At 43.4% G+C, this 18,096-nt stretch overlaps 1 protein-coding gene across 1 annotated transcript in view; it reads right to left on the reverse strand.

The window, feature by feature from the left end:
- Positions 1-685: 685 nt before the first annotated feature.
- The window catches only part of THSD7B (thrombospondin type 1 domain containing 7B), a gene marked incomplete at its 5' end in the record, with an annotated part of 282,468 nt that continues 265,057 nt past the window's right edge, over positions 686-18,096 (reverse strand). The window contains 8 exons of the mRNA XM_082484447.1: positions 686-801; positions 2,643-2,730; positions 6,795-6,987; positions 8,597-8,679; positions 9,759-9,854; positions 9,945-10,118; positions 10,448-10,607; positions 15,772-15,917. Of these exons, the coding sequence (XP_082340573.1) occupies positions 720-801; positions 2,643-2,730; positions 6,795-6,987; positions 8,597-8,679; positions 9,759-9,854; positions 9,945-10,118; positions 10,448-10,607; positions 15,772-15,917 (1,022 nt within the window). The 3' untranslated portion in view covers positions 686-719. The remainder of the gene's footprint in view (positions 802-2,642; positions 2,731-6,794; positions 6,988-8,596; positions 8,680-9,758; positions 9,855-9,944; positions 10,119-10,447; positions 10,608-15,771; positions 15,918-18,096) is intronic.

The raw sequence follows: 18,096 nt of genomic DNA on the forward strand, positions 1-18,096 counted from the left end.
TGGTTTAATTTAATTTAAAATACTTTTTAAACAATCAAATCTCTCTAGCCATTCATCAAAACACCTATCTACTCAACTCTTTAAAAAATATTCTTGGTTAAGAAACCACCTATGCTTTTTCATAACAATCCTTATTCTGTCCTGTAGGTGGAAATGAAGCAAAATCATATTCCAGACTAGAAAACAGGATAAGAAGGAAGAAACTTTAAAAAACCTGATAACTTCAGACACTTCAACTCATTCTTCACTGCGTTTCTCAAAATACATGATCCGGTTTTAAAGTCTTTGAACGAAATGTAAACACTAGAAAACTCATTGTTGAAATATGTGAAGAATAAAGAACGCTGCACTAATATAGTGCATAATGATGCTGTGTCAAACTTGTCATTTACAGTAAATGTCACATTTTCCTCAGGATTGTCATGCCTTTTTTTTTACTAATTTCTTTTGATGTCTGTAGATTCTCTTTTTTTTTTTTTTTTTCATTCCCATTGCACAACAGGAAGAGATGTATTTTCTGGTCTCTTCAGAAAAGTTTCACAAGATCTAAGTCTTTGACTCCATTTGTTTTAATAAAGAGTTGGCAAAATTTTAAGCTTGCGATACTTCTGCCCGGTATATTACACATCAGGAGATTCCTCAAAAAACTGAGAAGTCGGAGAGTTCCAAAAAAGAAAGCAGTTAAGGCAGTCGATGTCTACATTTGGATTCTTTTTATGTTACATATCAATGTCTCCATCATAGGCTAAGGTTAGAGGCTTCTGCTGCGGAGGAGTGCTTTGATGCTGCTTTGTTTTTTTGCTGCAAGAAAAAATAAAAAGATTTCAGGAGACAAAAATATAAGCTGTAATAAGCTCGGAAACATCATCAGAAATCAAATTTCAACAACAACAAAAAAATCAACTTCCTACGTTGACTATTTCATTTTGCAACTAGGTAACACTGCAGTACAGTGACGACTTCCAAGAAAAACCACACGGATCTGCTTGAGTGCTCTTACGTGTGTGGTGCGGACACACAGCCTGCCGAAAATGGGCAGCCAGCTGTGCTCTTCATCTGTAGAGGAAATAAAGCACATTTGTCTCCCATGTCTTCTCGCAGCTGACAAAAGAAGGAACGTCTCACAGAAAAATTGAAACGTGAACTGTCTAGAAGTGGGATATTCTCATTTTTTCTTTGGCACAGTATTGGAGCAACAATAATTACTATTGAGAAATACACTTCCTTACCAGCCTTCAAGTGATGGAGAACTATGTAATGTTATTTAAAAAATCCTCTGTATGCTCTACTGTGAAGCCGCAGAGAAATGGTAGCTACATGGCTTGGAAAATATGGAAGCTGCAACTCCTAAGCAGCATCCAAACGCCGTTATTTAAGCTTTTAATTTGAGACAGAGACTGAGCGGAAGATTAAGAGATTGAGAGAGAATAAAGTGATTTTGAATGAAAGCGCCAATGATGCTGTCAAGTCACGGCTGTGACTCTCCGGTTGCCTGCCCTGATCTGACGGGGCTTGGGGCAGCCGCACCATTAACGTTCGCAAAGCCCCCGTCAGCTCTGTGGTCCTCAGGGTGGGCTGTGGGTGTTGCAGGACACACGGACGCTGGTCACCGCTCCCTTCGTATCCTCAGAATTGCATCAATGGCAGCGCCCTTCCAAATATTCCAACCAGAGAGCGCAACACTAGCACTGTCAAACCAGCCCTACCACCCTTGCTTGGGGACACTGCTGCTCTGGAGGAGGGCAGACATCTCCCCCACCAGTAAAGCCCACCACCAGCTCTGTACTGGTGGAGAACAGTGCTTAGGTACACCCGGTACCCTACTTCTAACAGTGGCTGGTAACAGCAGCTTTAGACACAGGATGTGTTTCCACCTGATGTATTCACTGCAAAAACCTATTTAGGGATTTCCTGAGCTGGAGAGTACATCCAGAAAACCACAATTAACACCAAGAGACCCAATCTCCCGTGAACTGTTATGCCACCTTTGAATCCATTTATCTTCCTGGCATGCACAGTCCCCGGCAGCAGTAAGCTCACAAGGTAATAATGCACTGTGTGAAAATAAATTTTTTTGTTTATTTTAAACGATCATTTCATCAGATGCCTCCTACTTCTTATATTGTGGGAAATAAAAATTCCCTAGCGCCCTTTTCTACTCCATTCATGATTTCATAGATCTCTATTGTATTCCCACGTCAAACATCATTTTCCAACTGAATGCCCCTATTCTATTTAGTCCTTCCTTGAGCGGAAGCCAGCTCCTCGATCCAATCAGCCTCCTTGCCTTTTTGCAGTTTTACTTTATCTTTTTTTTAAAAAAAGAATACAATAAAAAGCCCTTTCTAATCCCAGCAGAAGCCTGAATAAATACAAGGGCCTATTGATAACCAAAAATAATTCTTTCCCTGCATGGCTACCATACTTCTTCGTGATCGCGCCGGATAGCATTTACAATTTGGAGAGTTTTAAATTACTCTGAGGTAGGGGCCAAATGAAGGCAGTTAAATAATCCAAGCTCCATCCTTTCCTAAAGTCTTGAGGATTAAATCTCTGCAATACAGAGCATTGTGATGTATTTTGGATTGTTTAAATAACAGTAAACTTTGTTTCATTGAAGGACAAACACATGCCATACTCACCACATCAGGTAGGATGTAAAAATTAGGAAAACTATGATGAGGAACCCGCCAGCTGATACTCCATATACCCACACCTTCAGTTTGCCGTCTGTTGGAAGATGAGGAGAAAGGACGGGGGGAGAAAAGGAGGGAATAAAAAACTTTATTCTAAAGCACACAAATTCTTAAATGATGAAGTACAGAGAAAGCACACAACCAAATGGGAAACACGGCACGGACTGGCTGGGGATAATCCATAAACCCCATGTTTTTGATAAAAAAAAAAAAAAGATTCCTGTAAAAATCAATTGTTTTACGGACAAACTCTTAACTTTGGTGAGAAGCGTAGGTTTGCCTCAATGAAAGCTGAAAATTAACTCTTTGTCTCAGTTTTCCAAAGCAGCATTACGTCCTCATCTCCCCTCTGACTGAGCTCCTGCAGTTCATTATGGGCAGCCCGGGCTTATGGTGCCGCACAAGAATCCCAACCCGGCCAGGCTCCTGCCCGTGGAAAGGAGCAGGGGCACGAGATAATTGCAGTACATTCGCTCGGGAACCCCAGTGGCTGCTCCGGCAAAGGCACTTCAATGTTGAGCTGACCCAGATAGAAACGCAGGTAACGCCTGATGCGTTTCGCCTAAAGAAAAGAGGGCTGAGAAAGGACGGGATTGTTCTCTGCAAATACCTGGGGCTCAATCGGGGCAAACACGGCGAGCGCAAGTGCAAAAGCTACTTAGAGCTGAAAAACGCTTGGACAGCAAACAGGGATAAATTCAGCTTAGAATAAAAACAAGAATACGCTTTGTAAGTGCATAAGTAAGAGGGATAAAGCTGTGCAAGACCTTTCCAGCTGAGCCACGGGAGCAGGAGACGTAACGGGCTTTAAGACAAGGTAAGGCCCTCGATAGGGGTCTTTGGGGTACAGCGCCAGGGGACCCACTCTGTGACCCTTGCACGTGTGAGCTTGAGTGTGTTGAAACATTTCCTCCTGATAGAAAGTCTAAAAACACGTTATTTGGACAGGTCCTTAATTACAAGCTTTGCATTAATAATAAATAATGATAATAATTTTTAAAGATCAATATTTCTGTTTCTTGCTCCATTCTGGAACTACTGGGTAGAGTCCAGGGGAAGGCTACAAAGATGATCAAGGGAATGGAGCATCTCTCTTCTGAGGAAAGGCTGAGATCTCCGGGCCTGTTTAGCCCGGAGAAGAGAAGACCGAGAGGGCATCTCATCAATGCTTATCGATATCTAAAGGGCGGGTGTCAAGAGGATGGGGCCAGGCTCTTTTCAGTGGTGCCCAGCGACAGGACAAGGGGCAACGGGCACAAACTGGAACACAGGAAATTCCATCTCAACACGAGGAAAAACTTCTTTACTTTGGGGGTGGCAGAGCACTGGCACAGGCTGCCCAGAGCGGTGGGGGAGTCTCCTTCTCTGGAAATAGTCAAAACCCACCTGGATGCGTTCCTGCGCAACCCGCTGTAGGTGACCCTGCTATGGCAGGGGGGTTGGACCGGATGAGCTCTGAAGGTCCCTTCCAACCCCTACACTCTGTGATTCTGGCTGTACGGCTCTACTTGTGGGGAGAAGTGATGGTATTTTTGCCATGCAGAGACAGCCTGAGCTCACTCGTATCAAAAGGGCTGTTAATACATACTGGAGGTGGGAATAGGAACCTGCGCCGTGGCCACAGACATAGTTTGACAGAGGCCATTTCAAACTCAGTCATGCGAGTGGGGAGTCACTGCACGGGACAATCACTGAGCCTATTTTACATTTTAAGTTTGAATGATGAATTTTTTTCAAAGGGAAACATATTTAATCATAATTCTCTCTGTTTTTTTTTCTTTGAAGCTTTGTGGAAAGGGTGAGTACCTCTCACAAATTTCCTCTTCTCCTCGAAACACTTACAGCCTATCTCCCATGCGAGAAGAGCTCCCTTTGTCAGATTTGGGATTGTTTTGGTTTTTTTCTAAAGCCTGGGTATGAAATTTGCCGCTCTCTCAACTGGAGACAGCCAAGAAACATTTAGCAATCCTGCAAAGGGAATGTCACAGCAACACCGAGGCATCCCACCATGTCTGCTATGAAGGCAGCTATGCTCTCCAGCCCCGACGTAAAGGCATTGGACCATGCCATCCGACAATTTAAACAATGCTATTTAAATTGCCTCTCAACTTGAAAAAAGTTTCTGTACCTGAACTCTGGCCTCCCAGAGCGTGGTACAGAAAGGAAAAACACAAACTGATTCAAAATCAGTTCTGTGCACTCCTGCAGAGCATTTAAAAGAACAAAAACATCAGCCTCATTAAATTGATATAAAATTTGTGTTCCAAACTGTAAATGGGAAAGGAAATCACAAATAAACTGGAGAAAGGCACGTATGCTTTTACTGACAGATATAAGTCCTTAGACATAGACAAATGTCAAGAACTATGGTACCGAAGGGTAGTAAATGCCATCCATCCAGGGAGCATTCACCACGGGCCTGCTATCAAGAGTGTAACTGGTAGGTAACAGCGGTTTCCTGGCTCAGCTAGCAGCAATTATTGCAACCCCCCCAGACTAGTAAGCCTGAGAGCCTGTTTAAGGGGAGTAATTACATGTTTTGTCAAGAAGTTAGTCAAAGGGAAGTGATTTGAAGAGGAGCAGCCTTGAGCTGGGGTCTGAAGGGCACATACAGACTGAAGAGTTACCTGCAGGACGCCATGGGGTTGGTGACACACTTAGCACACACAGAGCACGCTGATTCCTTTCCCATATATTGTTTCTATAACATTTCTGCCCTAAAATTAAATAACACCATGTTCTGTAAAAGCTCTTTAGTCCCTATTTCTGTCTTGTAGTCCCTTGGGGAGAACTGGCTCACAGATGCTGCACGGAGGTCGTGCCCACCAGAAGCTTTCAGAGCTGCAGCCTTGAACGCTGATTTAAAGAAGAGAGGATTGCAGCATCCACCTACATCTCTCTCCCTTTTTCTAAGCCTGTAAAGGTACCAGCTGAAGAGATGACACCCAAGTTAAGACAGCCTACAGAGGGCCACGGTTGCTGAAAAAAGGCAATTAACCCTAAACCTGTGACTCAAACTGCTGGTGAAGTGCGTGGGCTTCTGGACGATGGGTTTGATCGAAAATGAGCCAACTTGAAAAAGCTTCGGACCGAGCTCTATTAGCCCGGAGACCGTCAACGCAAAGGTTAACTACTGTATGCAAATCAAATATGTAAATGTAACATTCAAAGTGGGATCACATATATCAGACAGAATTATGGCTCCCCGAATCCCGTAACAGAAGCTTTCGCTACGTGTTTTCTAAAGTCTCGTGTTCATTACAAACTAATGGGAAACAAATGCAGTGCCAGGTAACGGGAGAGGGGAAAGGCTGCACCGCCAGTAGTTTAGAATACGGGGAGAACCAATGCGTTTCAGTAAAACCTGACAGGTCTGACACCTTCATCTCCCATTTTAAAGTCCTATTTGCATTTTAGAAATCTATTTTGACTAAATTAATCTTGCAAAATAACAGTCAACATGGTAACCAGCTATTACGGCTACGGCACCAGTCCTGTGGACCAGTCCGGGCACATCCAGTACAAGGTTCCAACTGGGAAGCATTTTATGGTGTGGAAGTCAGATCCATTTGGGATGCACTGCTTGGGCACAGCAGCTTCCCTGGTTTTGGTGTGGTTTTGGTTTTAACGTCTTAACTTCAACACTTGTAACTCTAAACTCTATACTTTCTATCCTGTTTCTTTCATATACTTTTGAAATATTGCAAGAAACAACCGATGTTTTCTTTAATGAAACCTTAAGTACTTTCTGCCCTGAATCTTCTGAAGTGCTAGTGATCAATATCTTTCCTCCTCAAAATATATTACTTCTAGAAACATCAACAGATAATAGTTCTAAGCATCCCCCCAAATCACATACGAGTATACTTTTGCAAAATATTATTGCTTCGTTCTGTCTTTGCTATCTCTCAACATAAGAGATTGTGATTACTCTGTATAGGCACAAAGGAATGAAAGGTGACATGCGAGTTAGAAACTGGGAGGCTGCTCTGCGGCTCCCAGACACAACCTCTGATGTTATGATCTGCAAAGCCTGTGCCTTTCTTCTACAGAAATGTTGTAAAGACAATTTATTCCATTCATATTTAAGTTTTTCACCTGGATTAAAAGGTTGAATAGACCATCCTTTGAAAATGTCATGCATTTTTGAGTTGACAGGTTTATTTTTGCCAGCAATGGTCTTAACATCAGCTTTCTTATCTTCTAAACCTGGTACCTTCATGCAGTAATCCAGGAAACCATTTGATCTCATTATTTCCGTATATCCTCGCTCACAACCGCAGACTCCTCTCTAGGTGATAAAAGGGAATTCAGTATTAAACCAAACAGCATCCTCCCACCGAACAACGCAAACTGTAGGCAAAGTATGAAGACACTGCAAGATACATCCTGCACATGCAACTTCACCACCACCAAACCAAACAAGCCAGGAACCGCTGCCCGCAAACCCATTTCAGTTCAGAAAGCCAAAATATATTTGGGGAATTGGCTGAAAAAGAGTCAGTGATTACAGAGAAGCCCAACACGGCACCATTTTCATCCTAACAGGCTTAACGACGGGCGTGTGTGGCTTGATCCAAACTCCTCTGGTTAATAACAATTTTCCCACTGACCCTGCTGGGAATTAGAAGAGCCGAACAAGAAACAATCTTGCTTCAGACCCAAACCCTCCCCGTGTAACTCCACTCCGGTATTTCACAGGGCTATCTGAAATGAAGCTTTCTCTCTTAAGGCCAAATATCCGCTGCCCTGCATCAGTCTAAGCAGCTTTTTCAAGGGGTTTCTTAGAATTCTGTGATGCATTAAATATATTCTCCATTTTCTTGATATCTACATTAAAACAGCTTTTTTTTCAGTTTGCTCTTCTTTGCTAATTGTCTTATAACTTAAATGCCTTTCTGAGGGTCTGATATCCTTGGTTACGATCCAAACAGGCAATTGATTTATTCTCTGTGATAAGAATTTAACTCTTGACATCAATTTTATAGCCACAACATCCCCCACTTATTGACAAACATGATCTTGAGCTCTTCTGGACAAAAGGTGAAGTCTCGAGAGTTTTTATATCTAATAAATTCATGCTTACCTATCATTTTTATGTTCTTGTCGGCTCTGAACATTCTCACGACCACTCTTTTGGCCACATTCAGTTGCCCACGAGCTGGTTTCAATGGTAATTCCTCCCACCAGATACTCAGCTGAAGCTGAGAGCTGTGGAGGCGATTTTGAAAATAAAAATATCTAAAACCCAACTGTCCCTGGCCACTGGGTTTTATACTCCATCACAGTACTGACACAGATAAGGAAGGCATTTGGGGAAGCTCTTACTCTGGAGTTCAGTCCAGCAGGAAGGGACATTCGTAACCTTTGGGCTCGTGTTTGCTCAGAGGCAAAGAAGTGGCAGTGGCTCAAAATTTTAGAAAGTGTTGCAGATGCCCAACAATTCAGCAAAAAAGGTGACTTCCAGGTGTTGCTTTAGAAGGCAGTAAGGGGATGGTGGGATCACGCTGCTACAGCTTCCCTACGCTCACAGGGGCTTTGTGTGTCTGTGAAAGAGCAGGAGAGGACATAATACTCTTTTATCTCCTCTCTTACAGAAGTTTCCAGTCCATTTTCTCCGGGACAGTAAAATAGCGTTCAATGAAAATTAAACCAAGAGGTTCCAAAATCCCTCCATGGAACAAAACCAAAATTGTAACACCACATAAATACTCCATCACTCCTTTGTAGAGGTTTATGATGGTTTCCTTTCAGACTGAAATTCCCACAACTTCCTCGAGGTGGTACCATGGACACACTAAACTATTTTCTAGGTCCCGGAATGCACTTAAGCTACGGAAGCTAATTGAATAGATTTTGTGGCGTTAATCTCTCAACGATATTCTGCAGCGAGCAATTACCTGTGTGCAGTAGGAGAAGGGCTTCCTGCACGGCGGGCTGCAGTGCCGAACTTCTGCAGGTTTCGTCCGAAGAGCACAACCTCCTGTAAAAGAAAATACTGAGTGCCTTCAAGGGCGTGTTTTAAAATGTTTTTGACTCGGAACACTGTAGTGTGAGAAATGCATGCTTGCTTATTTTATATAGTTAAATACTAGTCTACTGAGCACATTAGCATAATATCTGTAGGCACTGCATTAATTAATTTGCCTTAACAAGGCAGGGAATTATTATCATACCCATCTTGTTAATGGAGAACAGAGATATACAGAATTAAGCAATTTGCCATAGACCACATAGGAAGTTGGGGACAGAATCAGGAACTAGATGCACATCTTCTGTGTCCTCATTAATGTCTTATCTACATAAGAAGACATAATCCACATAACGCCTTTGCCCATTCTCACTTGGGGAAGTCTGTGCTTCTATAGGAATAAAAACACGTTAATGAGTTCTTAACTACTCGTCAACCTTTGCACATAAAACTTTTGTTATTATCTCAACTAGTCACTATAAATAGAATGAGATAAGAATATCTGCATTTTCATTTCTACTCTCTGCTCATTCACCCTGTGCATACTAAGAGAGATCCTACGGATGTGAGAGCCCTACTGCCTTTGCCAACCTCTCGTGGAGCTTCAAAGTGCTGACCATGAATTTCCCTTTTCACCCTGCGCAGGCAGAATTTGTAGGTCACGGCAGCAGCAGGAATCTCACAGCGTGAGCGGTTTGAGGCTCCTGTGTGTTGAACAGAAGAAGAGGTACAGAAGCTGGGCTCTCTACCACGCGTGTGACGCTCCCCACAGTCACAGCAGGGTTGCACTAATGGCTGCGCAAGCCAGCCCAGGAAGCCCTTTCAGTCCACGTACGCTTGTCTCTTGCCATGACCAACCCAACAGTAGAGGTAAACTCACCCAAATACTCTCATGCAATGACACGTGTGATGTCGACCTGACAGCAAGGCTGGTGAGCTCCCATCTGCCTTTCCTACACGCAAATCTGAAGTGAAACTCTGGAGGAGTTAGGAAGGATGCCCAGCTGCCCCCTGAGCAACTGATGCAGAAGAAGAAAAACCTGGACGGAGACTTTTCATTCATAGGTGTGCGTGGCAATGTTTGGATATACCTGTGACATTGATTCCATCTGAGCGCTGACACCACACTGTGCGTACGTTGTCTCGCCAAAGGCTGGTTTTCCACAGGTAGTCGTAACACTTCCCTCCTGCAATACCAATACCACTTAGTCTTCACCTTGCAACAAACCCAGAATAAACTCTCGAAGGGGGGGAAAGCAGCGCTGTGGCCATGCTACCTGAGCAAGGCCGTGTTTCCATCGCTTGTCCGGAGCAGCTCTCCTGGTTCTCAGGGGACTGAACAATAAATGCCCTGGAGCGAGACTGGCGACCCGTTGTCTCGAAGCTTCTGCCATTGATGCAGGTGAGCTCGCAAGAGCTCCACTCTGACCACTCTGTCAGGTGGCAGTCACCTGCATGTTGAAAGAATAAATCAGAGGTTTTCAAAAGGAATCAGCCTTAAAGGATAAGGGCAACCTAAGCATCCAACAGCTTTAATAGTGAAATACCCCCAGTGGTAGGAATTACTCAGATTTTCTGCTTAATGGGGAATCTCATTTTCAAAAAAAAAAAAAAAAAGCCTTTTTCAAGTGATCTAGAAACAGCAGACTGAGCGTTTTCTTGATCTGCTGAAGTACAAATTCTTACTACAATGGCTGAGAGTATGCATAGTTATGGAAGCATCTCCATCTCAGACAGCTCTCGTAGGCAGAAAGGCACCAGGACTTTTCAAAGCCTTTACCTGGGCAAGGCACAGAGCACGGTAACTGCAGCACGCTCTCTTTGGATGGCAGCTCACCACATAATGCATTTTCTACTGGTTTGGATGTAGCAGAAACAGATGCATCGTGCACTACACACGTGAGGTTGCGGACTTGCAATCCGTCTCCACACTGTCCACCCTACGAAATGACAGAAGGAAACAGAGACACAGAGTCACACATCACTGATATTAGCGGACGGCAGAAAAAATACGATTGATTCCATCTAAAAAGACTTCAAAGATACAAATTTGGTCTTTGGACTGCAATAGTATCCACAGTTATGGGAAGACAAATGGAGAAGTCCTCCGTACACATCTCTACAGAAGCTCAGAGGCAGGGGCAGAGCCACACAGAAAAGTGTGTCCGTACCAGAGCAGGAGAAGAGGCGGGTACCATAAAAGATGAATACTGTGTCTGGGGTTAGCCCTTAATGCCTTTAACTAGAGCTAGTGAACTTACTGATTCTTAGGAAGTGCCCAGTTACATGAAACCAGAATTTTTTTGCTTCTCTGAAGAGGCCAAGAGCAGAGCCTGGCCATAAAGAATGGATGTTTCCACGCACCTCCTTTGGCGACACAGCCCAATATGACCACTTAGGTGGTTTAAACCCTGCAACAGCAAAAATCCTCCAGCCCACTTAAGTAGACTGCAAGAGTGATTGTGCACTTGGCTGTTTGTCTAATTTCTTAAAGGGAGCTATTGGTTCTGAAGTAGACAGAGATCACCAACTCGTGTCACATACTCTACCGAAACATCATCTGAAGTCAGACACAGCCTATTAGCTCTGAACTCCACTTGAAGAAGCAATAGGAGGCTCCACTCCACACTCGTCAGCCCGGTTCTGAAATACTTAGCCATACACCAAACTACTTGCTGAAGAAGACTTCTATTATGGGAAAATCAGTATTGTTTGGCTAAAGCGATGACCAAGGGCTGAGGATGCTGTAAGAACTGAAGCACGGAGGCTTTTTTTAGAGGCTGGAATTGTTTCATTCTCATCTGAAAAACGGAGCTGCAATGATGTTTGAGGTGCTCACCTTAAATCGGCGGGATGCGTTATGAACGGGCGCCTGAAGCCTTGCAGAAATAGCACTTTAAAAATTCAGTAAATAAAAGTCAAGAAGAAGGATGAAACATTGCTTTTATATAACCAAGGGAAGTGCTCCTTTGGCTCACTTGGCAGTGAATTCTTTTAAAATAATGGACTTCATCTGCAGAACAGAATGGCTGCTACCAAGCGCGTTCATTCAGCAGTGTGTTTGCTAGCAGGAATCTCAAGGACAGCCCTCCTGCACACACACCCGGTAGCTTTTTCATCCTCTCCATCCCTTCTGTTGATGACCCACAATGAAATGGAGATGAGAGTATAACTAGCTGGATTTAGAGCAGCTGCTAATCAAAAGTGTCTGAGAGAAGCATTAGTGTAGATTTACTATATGCAGCCAGATTTCAAGTTTTTAACACCGTGTTTCGCTTTAGTCAGTACGTAAGTCACTGTTCTAAATTACCGTTTCATCACAGAAACCTCTATTGCGGTCTGAGATTAATGGCGTGTGAATAACTCATGCAGCTGTCAGTTGGGTTAGAGCTCTTAGAAATGGCTGGTGGAAACAGAAGATGACGAGGAGAAAATTCTCGGGGGAAATGGGCACTAATCAAACTGCAGTGTATTTCTGGCTCCAAGTGGCTTAAGGAATGGCTAAAGTTTAGTGGAAAGGACAAAAAAATGTTCTTTAGAAGTTACTTATTCTTGTATAAACAATATATAGGTATTTATATACATATCAATATATAACGATACATTTTTGTGGTAGAGCTGTGTCCACTATAAAAGTCCATGTACAACTTTCTTCATTCTTCTACCACGCAATGTTGGAAATACAGTCATATTTCCCAATGTCTAGAATAAAAAAATATATAGAAGCTGTGGACTCTCAAACAATCCCAAAGACAAAGGTTCGCTTTTTAACAGTGGCTTCCATTTGCTTGCTTTCTTTCAAGACCAGCAATGTGTTTTTACAGTCAATCAAACACACTTAAAAGATAAAATGTCATTCTGTCATTTGTAGAAAGAGATGGTTTTTGGTATATTTGGGAGGACCATAAGCAATGCAGGAGCACTGCATTAACTTCCTCATCATCTTCAAAATTATTCACATCCCCAAAATTATGCATTTGAAGGTCTAATTAATAGGTGTGGAATCAGGGGACGTTTGCTGCCGTAATGGCACACTGAGGATGCTGCTAATCAGAGGAGAGCTGCCAAGGAGATGATCACGTATTCAAAACTCGAGGGATCAAATCTGTATTGTAAATGCTCTTCCTTGGAAGATGTGATCACCTGAAGTCTGCCTAGAACCGGGATTTGCCTCTTGAGTACCAAGCTCCTGGCAGGAAATATGCAGGGATTTGACTTCCAGAAGGGATTCCCTCCATTTGGCGGCAAAAATTTCTATGCTGACCCTATGAAGGATGCAGAACCCACCCTGGGTCCCCTAAATACAGCCTGGGGGTATGGGCCCCTCCAGGAGCGCCTGCACGGAGCCTCCGCCTCTCACCCCCCCTCACCGCAACTGTAAAATACCCGTAAAATAAGGAGAAGGTTTATACCGGGACTGTGTTTTGACAGCCAAATATCTTTTGAATTGACCAACACACTAACATAAGGCAGCATCTGCACAAACCATCTCTCGCATCACCCGCTGATGCTTTCCACATATAACACACTAATAAGACACGAGATAACAGTCCTAATGAGATGCTTTGCCCAGATGAGCCTTTAAGAAAAGTTTTCCCTTTTCAGCTTTTACTGGGGTTCATGTGTGTTCACAATTATTTTGGGTAAAGAGCTGATCGGGCAATGCTTTCGCAAGCTGATGAGCATTTAGTCAGGTAAAAGTTTTCTTTAATGAGGAAGCATTGCGTGACCGCATTTAAGGGACTGCTTTTAAAACACTTTAGCAAGGAAGGGTTCTTAGTCTTCTTATGAATGTTAGGCAGCTAGTGCTTGATAATGTCTAGCTACTTCACTTATATTCCTTTAATGGAAAAATTATGAACAGTGTCAGCCACTGCTAATTTTTTTTTTACTAATCAGGCTAAACCACTTAAAGTCCAGTAGGAAAATGATTACTGTAATGTAACCCTTTCAGATTAGGCGTATTGACTATTTCCCAAGCTCGGCATCCCTCTGAATGCAGCAGAAATGCCCCACGCCTGCCGGAGGTGTGCCTGTGACATGTGTAATTACCTGGAGAGCAATGCACTGATTTTTGTACTGTGAAAATCAGCAATTCAGAACACTTAGCGGGCTCTATTCCTAAACATGCAGACACCTCCGATTAGTCACATGAAGTCAATTTAGCATAAAATAGTCCTTCTACAATTAAGAAACGCAGTCTCAGTTATCTCATAATACAAGGAAGAAATATTTTAGACTTATAATTAATTGTCCTGTTTATATTATTACAGGGAGACGCTTCCACAATACGCATTTTGGCCTTACCATAGGATGCATTTACCTTATTTAACAAAGCATCCCTGAAAACAGGATTTCTGAAAGCTTTCTTTAGAAAGTAAGCTTAAGCTTCTTTTCCAGTAAAGCACAGGAATAAATCACCCTGTATTTATGAACTAAATTTAATTCCTAAGCACCTCATTAAAGAGAACTGAACATGAATAAAATGGCTCCTCTCCAAAACAAAGCAAAGGGCAGAGAAACTACATCACAGTAATTTAAGGAGGGAAGCAGGCTCTATCTCACTGAAAGCACAGGATGATATCTGGGTTAGGGAAGGCTGTGATTACTTGCTCTGAGCTGAAATTTAGCCAGGTTCTGGATGCGCACGCTTTTAATCTGCACGACGTATTATTTATCTGGAGTACTACGCCAGGGCGTTAATTCAGCTTCCCTACTAATTCTTTTATCAGCTCTGCTAGCTCCTACGGTTGAAGGTTTCTTCCCTAATGTTTAACAGAATGTGCTTACGTTAGCTGGACAAAATAGCAGCTGATGTTATCATTTTGTTATATTTCTGTTACACATAAATAAATACCGAGTGCAGTACATACAAGGACCATACTCACATCCCTAGTTACAATGAGCTGTTCGTTACATAAAACATAAACATATTTCTGTTTCTCTGATCTCGGACTGTTCAAAGACTGTCACGCTCCAGATTTAATTTATGAAAACCTGGGAAAACCCTGGGTATCTATTCTGCCACCCACCCTATTCGCTACACGTCCATCTACCGCGTCCAGAAACACGGTAGGTATTCACGGCGTCCGCAGCGCGGTAGAAAGCACAGCAGAAAACACAAGGGATGTGTCTTTACGCGCATTATTGGCTTCCATCTCCTACATGGTATAACGTGGAGAAGCAGCCACAGATCTGGGCGCAGGTCCTGTCCCCTGGGACCACACAGGGCTCTCTTCCACCCCAACCCCACTTCTTCCACCACCACCTCAGCACAGCCGGCTTTAAGCAGCCCGAGCGGACTCCGCTCTGCCCGAGAAACCTCACTGTGAAAGATTCACTTCTGCTCAACCTGGGTTACCGACTGATATGTTTTAATATCGGAAATGTGATCTGACAGATAAGAAGAGAAGAAAAAGCATGGGGTGGGGTGGGGTGGGGTGGGGTGGGGTGGGGAGGGGAGGAAAGTCCATTCAAGGCTGATGCAAGTACTGGCAGTGAAAAAGTGATGGCTCCGGTGCCAAGCGTAGGTACAGCACATCACAACTGAATCCAGCCATTTTAAGATCATTAAAAAGATAGCCAGGCTAAGGAGAAAGTAGAAACCAGCGCTTCATAAAATAACTCACACTATTGTACCGGAGACCTTGTGGGGAAAGACCTGCTATACGGTACCTCAAAAAAAAAAAAGGGGGGGGGGGGGAAGAAAAAAGATAAAAAAGGCTAATCTCTCTTGAAATCTAGTGTATCTACTTTTTTGTTAGAGTTATTTTATATAATTAAATTATAGGTCACGATGACTATGCTCACTCAAGCACATTTACTCTGTAAATCCTCTTTAATACCTCTATAAGCTCGTGTGACTTGAACCCGTATTACTATAAATCGCTGCTGATGGCTGGCAGATGAGGCGCAGAGGTTTACCGCTGCTGAACGTTCCCTGCTTCCCTACAGATCTTACCGGTGCCTTCCACGGCCACGGATACACCTCCGACCCGCAGACGGCAGCCTCAATCAATTCTGCCGTGTAAGAGTGAGTTTTGTCGTTGACCCCGGCCGCGGGGAACCCCAGGAGCCCTCGGGGAGCGCAGGAGGAAGGCGTACCTGGACTCTGCAGGGGGACCACGGTCCCAGCATCCAGCTGTAGCAGGGCTTCACCGGGCAGCTCCTGTGCTGGGTGAGCTGCTCTGGGCAGGGTCTGCCCTCGCCCGCCGCCCGCAGGACCACCGAGCGCCCACGCACCATCTGGCCTAGGCGAGGGGAGAAGACATGAGACGGTGAAGGAGACCCAGAGGAAGAAAGGAAGAAAGAGAGAAAGGAAGGAAGAAAGAGAGAAAGAAAGAAAGAAAGAAAGAAAGAAAGAAAGAAAGAGAAAGAAAGAAAGAAAGAAAGAAAGAAAGGAAGGAGGAAAGAAAGAAAGAAAGCAGGAAAGAAAGAAAGAAAGAAAGGAGGAAATAAATAAATAAATAAAGAAAGAAAGAAAGAAAGAAAGAAAGAAAGATTTTGTGATTTATCAGTATTCCTAGCTCATTTTCCATCACTAAAATCGGCTAAAAGAAGCAGTTAATTGGGAAGACTATTTGGATAATATGGATGCAATTGCTAAGTCAAAGTGATGCGGTCACCGATATTTTCAAACACAGTTTTTAAACACAGTTTTGTATGTTTTCCAAATATATTATTTGTTTATGCAGCACATTAAAATACTTGACTAAATCCTGATTATTAAATATGACAAGAAAATAATTCCTGTAGCCGCATCATTTCTAACGTTACACATTCAATATGTTTCCAGAGATTTTTTAACAAATGAAATTTTCTTTTTATGACCAATTATGTGCATCTAATTTGAAAACTGCAAACACTCTAGTGGCTATTACTGTCCATAACTACTTCTGCCATTTCCATTAAAATCCTATTTATTATTGGTGAAAACTTCTTCAGCCGCTGAATGGAAAAAGCAATTACGCTACTACTTTTGAAATAATAAAACTGAATATATTCATTAAAGTTACAGCAATTCCATTTCTGTCTCCTTTGCTGTCCGTTTACATCCAGGAATGTTTTCACTCAGAATGTTTCAATTAGAATCCCGGCTCCAATTAAAAAGAAAAGTGAGGGGGGAAAAAAAAAGTCCTTATGCAACAGGATGCACAAGATTTGGGGTGGGGGGGGAGGAGAGGGATAAAATTTCTGCCCTTTCAGTCGGCGTGGATTTGAGAGGCAGTTAAACAAATAAAAGGTCTGGGCAATAAGGGCACACACAGGCGACAAGACAGATGCGGGCGGTAATTGCTAACGCACTGAAAAGGAAAGAGATGACGTGTTGCGGTGGAGCTCTGCCATTTGTATCGCAGCGGTTCAGCCGCAATCGCCAGCGGAGGGGAGGCCGGGGGTGGCGGGGGGGAAGCAGACCTCCCCCCCCCCCAGCGAGGCGCGGAGCCCGCGATATTCAGCCAGATCCTCCTCCCAGCTATTTATGCATGCGCCTTTTAATTAACAGTACCGCAGCTGGGTTTCAGGTACATCTCTAATAACTGCCACCCTGACTCTCCACAGAGCAGGGGTTCCAAAAACATTTCAGCAAATAAAAATTAAAAGCAGACACACCTGAAAGAGCTACTGATGGGTACCTTAGCAAGCTCTCTTACCTTTACGATGCTATTCCTTTGCTCTGACCCATTGCATTCCGTTTTTTTAAACCCAGTTAAACCAATTTTAAAATTTCTTCCTTTTCCAATTCTAATCCCCCGGACCTGGGGAGTTTGTAAGAGAAGTGATGATAAAAGCTCTTATCCGCATGACTGTGCATTCAGCCATCGCGGAATCAGATACATTAGGAGGTGGGAAAAAAAATCCTACCGGCTGAGAGGAAAGGAAAGGTAAGAAATCGCTGTGGTTCACTGGGAATCAGAGAAAGGGAAGAGAAACCCCCCAGCCGGCTGCCGGCAAACCCTCCCCTCGGGCAGCCCTCCCCTCCTAAACAGGCCAAAATTAGCTGTTTCTTCCTCTCCAGCAATGGACAAAATTTGCCAGATTCTTCTTAATTCTGAACGCTGAGGACTGGTAAGCTATGGAAGAGGCTCTTTGGGAGCCTGTGGGAAGCTGGTGGCTGTGGGGTTTCTGGGATGCCCTGGGGCAGGGAGCTCTGCCAGGCACGGTGGCTACAGAAAAGGAGATGTAAGATCTGATTTCATTAGGAGGGCCCTGAGAGCCTGAAGCATTCATCAAGCTATTTTAATTAAAGAAATAATTTCCTTTCGTACACTCTGTTAAACACCTCTCTAGCAAAATGTAAATAGGAAGATTGTTGAATAGAACACATGATTTTCCTTTTAAGAGGAATTAACAACCGTTCTGTATTTATTTACATTTTCTTTTCCTACAGTTGGTTATCCAAAGCGTTTAAACTCACTACATTCACAACGG

This window comes from Vanellus vanellus (genome assembly GCF_965231255.1).
Source record: "Vanellus vanellus genome assembly, chromosome: 5".
Taxonomy (NCBI): Eukaryota; Metazoa; Chordata; class Aves; order Charadriiformes; family Charadriidae; genus Vanellus; species Vanellus vanellus.